A 5,084-nucleotide genomic window follows, 5' to 3' on the forward strand; every position below is an offset into this window, starting at 1 on the left:
CCTTGACAGATCCCGCCGGAAAAAAGGTGCCTCGGTGTACAAGAACTCGTAGTCGCACTCGCTCGAAAGATGAAGGTCTGGCGGCATACGAGGGTTGACACAATGGGCATGAATGGCCACAACGAGGTCTTTGTCCCGGCTTGCTATGTCACTCTGAGCGTGGCCTGCCGCGATGCCAACCACGACTCCCTGGTCCGCGTGGCTGACCTCTTTGAATCCAGATTTGATTCGAAGGGCTTGCCAAGCACGTCAGCAAAAACTGAGACTATCTTGTCCTGTCCTTCGCCATACACAATGACAACGATCCGGGTGTCGCCCTTTTGTGGCCCGCTGCCAAACTTATTCAGACATTTTGACGGGGCGGGGGAGGGACTCGCGTCGACGTCCATGCTGACATCTCGTGCGCCATTAATGCTTCGTGGTCGTGCCGGCGTCGGGCCGGCTGCTAGCTGCTGTACTGTCGCCATGTTCCCCTTGGTGAAAGACCTTCAGTCTCGGTCTGAGCGGCTACCGATGTCGGACAACGGATGGTGAGTGAGCGATCGATCCCGCTTCTTTCCCGTCTATCAGTTCCTCCTAAGCGACGTCGACGATGGGCCAAGGACGATATGATACTCCGGGTATCTGTTGTGATGCTGAAAGTAATGAGCGTTGCTGAGCCCAGACTGAGGTCCCAATTCCCTTCGATGCCGAGTGGTGTCCGGCGGGGTTGACTGTTGAAAGACAGACGTATCGACGAGGAGCGAAAGAGTGGGGCGCCCCGGTGCGGGTGAGTTGTCCTTAGGCGAGAGTGCCCGAAGCGGTCAGGCGCCTGGTATATGGCGGCAGCAGAGCAAGAGTCTGATACGGCAGGCGGGTGGGGGTCCTCGTGAGGCCTTGAAGGGCGCGGAAGGCACAGACGGAGGAGTCAAGACGGAGGTCAGGCACGGGATGAGGGTGATGAGAGGGGGTGACTGCCCAAGAAGATGGGCTGACACGCCTGGCAGGGAGTGTTGGTAGTCCTGTCGTGCTGTGTGACCTTCGTGGAGCCAAGCTTTATTTTCCACCAATTCGAGGTACTTGTCGGCGACTATATGCACGGTTTACGGCTCGTGATCCGGGAGGGAGGCTTGCAGATTGGAATATAGAGTTGCTGGCGAAGGGGTGTTCCGTCAGGGAATCGGCACGGAAGGCTATGGCGGATGTGGTTGCGCCATCCGCGATGGAATCAGGTCTCGATGTAGTTTCTGTCTCTGAGGGGCCCGAGAATGTATAGAAAGAAGGACTGAGACGAAACGAAAGCGGAGCACGGGAGGGTGGGAGCTTGCTGATCTTCAGCAAGTCCGGGAGAAGATGTGGTCGTCCGTTCGTGAGGCGACGAACAAGGCAGGCGGGCGTGTCGGGTTGTAGGACGACGACGGAATTCAACAAGCGAAAGTCTCTCGCGCGCGCGCAGAGGAAAATGTTCCACCGAGAACCGAAGAAGCGCAAGGAGTTCCAGCAACGGAACCAAGGCTGGTCTGTAGTGTGCCGGGAGATAGTTGAGCCTCTTCTGGGTCGCTGGGTTGCCGGAGTCTGAAATGGGATGCAGGAAAGCGAGCACAGAACAGGACGTCAAAATCGGTCGAGGTCGACAAGGCGAGAGCTGGAGAAGTCTGGGCGCGCAGGAGCGGGCACTGGCGCAAGCGGCGCAATCGAGGGCGGACGGCGAGCGGCGGACGGCACCGCAGGTGAAGCAGGTAGGGCAGGGCGTGTATCGGAGGGGGCGCAAATAGGCTGGACTGGGGTCAATCAGTCTAGGACGGTTGTCGGCCAGATAGGTCAATCTATCCGTTATGTCGGGCCAGTTCGTTCCTGGGGGCAAGAGGAGATGTGGTGGTGGTGGTGGGATGGAGAATCGAGTGGTTGTCGTTGGTGGAGGGAACGGCGAGGTCGTTCATGGCTCGGTGGTGGGAATTGTTCCACCACAGGAGAAGTGCTGAAGTGGATGCTTGACATGAGCTTCCGGGGGTGTGCTGGGGGAGGGGGGGGGGGTTTGCTAGTGGATGAGCTTGGCGTGGAGCTGCCGGCAGGGGCTCCAATCACCAGGGTCCTGCTCTCTGCTGCGTCTGTAGCGTTCGATTCGGGCAAGTCGGGGGCTTTGGAATTTTTTTAGCATCGATTTGTCTTTTCACCAGACCATCGAAGCCGTAGAGCCGCGAAGCCGTGTTTTGCGAAGCGACGTAACATTGAGCCGACGGACCATGACAGAACGTGCACTCGGATTTAGGCTGCTGTGGCCTGTAAAGTGATCCCCGGAGGAGGGGCGTGGGCTGGGACCAGCACCCACCCAGGTTCCGCGGAGCAATCAATTGGGTTTCGGGATGGAGAGGGCGAGAAAGCGCATTTGCCCGTCATGGTTCCTCTGTTTCTCTCGCTCCTCGGCTCGTTCATCTTTTGCGTCAATAGGCCACGAGAAAGCCACCACTGGCTGAAGCCGAGTTGCTGGTGAGGCTGGGCCTAGGGCTCGTGGATGCCGAAGGGGGGAGTGCTGCAAATGCAGCAGAGGCAGTACAGACGCCGAGGGGGACGCGCCAGAATGGCGGGGTTGGTGGGGTCGTCCTGGGTGGGAGGCGTGTGCAGCGGGCAGGCAGAGTGGGCAGCGATGGGCAGGCAGCGTGGGGACCAAATTCGTTGTAGCGAGATGGGGAATCAGCAACAAGAATCCACTGCGCTGTGCGGGGGGAAAGGACGCCTGTGAGGGGAGCAGGGCAGGAGCCAGTGGCGTGAACCACACTTGCCCCCCCCTGTTCCTACCCCCATCAACACCTTGTGCAGGGGTCAAGGGAGATGAATGGAAAGGAGAGGAGGTGGGCAGGCGCACGCCAGTCTGGGGAGGCTCCCGCCGTAAAGGTTTTGCCGTCGTCTCGAGCTCACCCGGTCTAATTTTCTCCACGAATCACAATGCCCGCCGCGGGTCACGGCCTCTGCACACACCCCGATGGGGTCCCCGACAGACCACTTGGGCTGGGCAATCGCAATCCGAGTCGCCCATCGCCATGGACAGTCTGTGTCCATCGTCCCAATGTTCCATTCCACGTCGCGGTGTCGCCTGCCCAGCTCATCTCCTGCGCAGGCACGACCAGAGTCCATGTGGCTTGATGTGGCTGCAGGAGGATCCAAATGGCAAGCACTAAGCCAGCATGGTATCATGCCTTCCGTTTCAGCAGAGCCTCCGAGAATTGGTTCTGGACTTGTCGCCAAGCCAGGCCTTGGCTCCATCTGTCTCTCTGCCTGTGACGATCTTTCTGGATCAACTCGTTCCATTCTGGCCTTTCTCCTCGCCTTGCTGCTGTCTCCTCGAAACACCAGGGCTCAGAGATTGACTCCGCCACCCCGCCGGTCATGGGCACCGTTTTCGATCAGCTTTTCGTGGGGAATCATTTCTCCACCGAGTCCAACAACGCCAGCCAAGCTTTTGCACATGGTCCGTCAGTACAACATGGCCGGAACAATGAAGCGAGCAAGCAGGAGAAAGACAGAGGACGTGTGTACAAGGTCAAGCCGTCATCTCAGATATGCCATGCCTGTCATCTGGTTCATCTTTTTAAGCTCGCCGGCAATTTTTTCATTGGTTCCCGCGCAGCTCACCCCAACAAACTCCATCTGTCCAGCACATCTTGGTCACATATGAATGTGCTCCATCACAAGCACCACCAACGAAGAGGCACTGCACTAGCATGTCTCCATCCGTAATGATCACACACAATGCACGTGTCACCAAGAGGGCCCTTTCCCCCCATCACTGCAAGTCTTCTTGTCAAATCTTCTGTTTGTTCCCTACAAACCACCAGGCAGATCGTTCTGCCAAGTGCGAGAAAGCCTTCTGTCCATCTGTGCGAGTAGTGGGTCGTGACGTGCAAGGACGGCCCCGCGCCGAGCGGCAGACGGCTCCGCATGTGCTGAGGCCCCACTCCCGGTCCGTGATCGAACTTCGGCTAGCACAAGAAATTCCAACTCAACGCCTGCGATGTACTAGCCCATGATCCAATGAGAGCGAGTGCTCTTTCGCACCAAGGCCGAACAGTGCACGCAGATCTTTTTTCTTGGCATTTCTCACCTTGCTGTGTCTTCCACCCTCGAGCTCAGTGGCTCAGTGGAAGAGCAAGCGTAGGGTCGACTGCGTTGTGTCCCCCATCCTACACATATCACGTACTGAATCATATTACTTGACGTAAATATGTCAGATCGTTTGCACCAAGTCGGAGCAGATGTTCCCCCGGTATGTCGTTTTCCTAAGCGTACTTTCCACGTTGGGCTAGGCAAGGCTTGTGTTGTTCTCTCATCACGACGCATACGGAGGGGCGCCCTCCTGATGCGTTACCCGCTGGAAATGGCCGAGGCAGTAGCTGTGCCACACTCACCCTGCTTCGAAGGATCCTCTTTTTACTGAAAGGACGTTAAGAGAATGGTACGACAGTTCTCCATGGCTGATCCTCCAGCACCCCCTGGCAGCTTGGCGTAGGCACGAGGCACCCTGCCAGTAAATGGTCCAGCTATCGTGGTCATTTTCTTCACCGCTCTCTCGATGTTTATAATCTCAAGAAAGTCCAAATAGATCAGTTTCATGCCAAAAGCCAGCGCCTCCAAGTTTATACCAACCCCATCGCACAACATGCGCCCGACCCAAAGCCTGATCACAAGCCACATCAACTTGTTGGAAACGCAAGCAGGTGTATCCATCAATGGCACTCGTGGACATTCTTCGACCGCATTTCCGTGGGCGTAACGTGTGACTGATGCCTGTACGCCCTGAACGCAAGTTGGTACATATGCACCTTGGCGCCCCTTTTGACAGGGCCAGGCTTGTCCGTGATCGTCGCTCACTGCAGCTCGTCATGATCTACCAGCAGTCCCCATTGGTGCAAAGATTGGTGTTTGGTCTCATAGCTGTTCAGTTTAGCTATCTACAGAGGTCACCTTTGCGGAGCTACACCACTAGGGGTGCCTAATGTGGAAGCTGGCGATCAAGAAAGGGGGGAGTGTGCCAGCGGTGTAGCTCTCACGGCCCTACTTCTCCGAATATGCCCACTTCTTAAACGGTAGAACTTCAGCGCCCGAAAATG

At 57.0% G+C, this 5,084-nt stretch overlaps 1 protein-coding gene across 1 annotated transcript; it reads right to left on the reverse strand.

The window, feature by feature from the left end:
• Positions 1 to 143: 143 nt before the first annotated feature.
• On the reverse strand, positions 144 to 467 carry VDBG_00458 (conserved hypothetical protein; the record flags this gene model as incomplete). The annotated part of the gene is made up of 1 exon (XM_003008731.1): positions 144 to 467. One exon carries the CDS (start codon positions 465 to 467, stop codon positions 144 to 146), a length of 324 nt encoding a protein of 107 aa, XP_003008777.1.
• Between the last annotated feature and the right edge of the window lie 4,617 nt (positions 468 to 5,084).

The sequence above is a fragment of the Verticillium alfalfae genome, genomic scaffold, assembly GCF_000150825.1.
Source record: "Verticillium alfalfae VaMs.102 supercont1.1 genomic scaffold, whole genome shotgun sequence".
Lineage (NCBI taxonomy): Eukaryota > Fungi > Ascomycota > Sordariomycetes > Glomerellales > Plectosphaerellaceae > Verticillium > Verticillium alfalfae.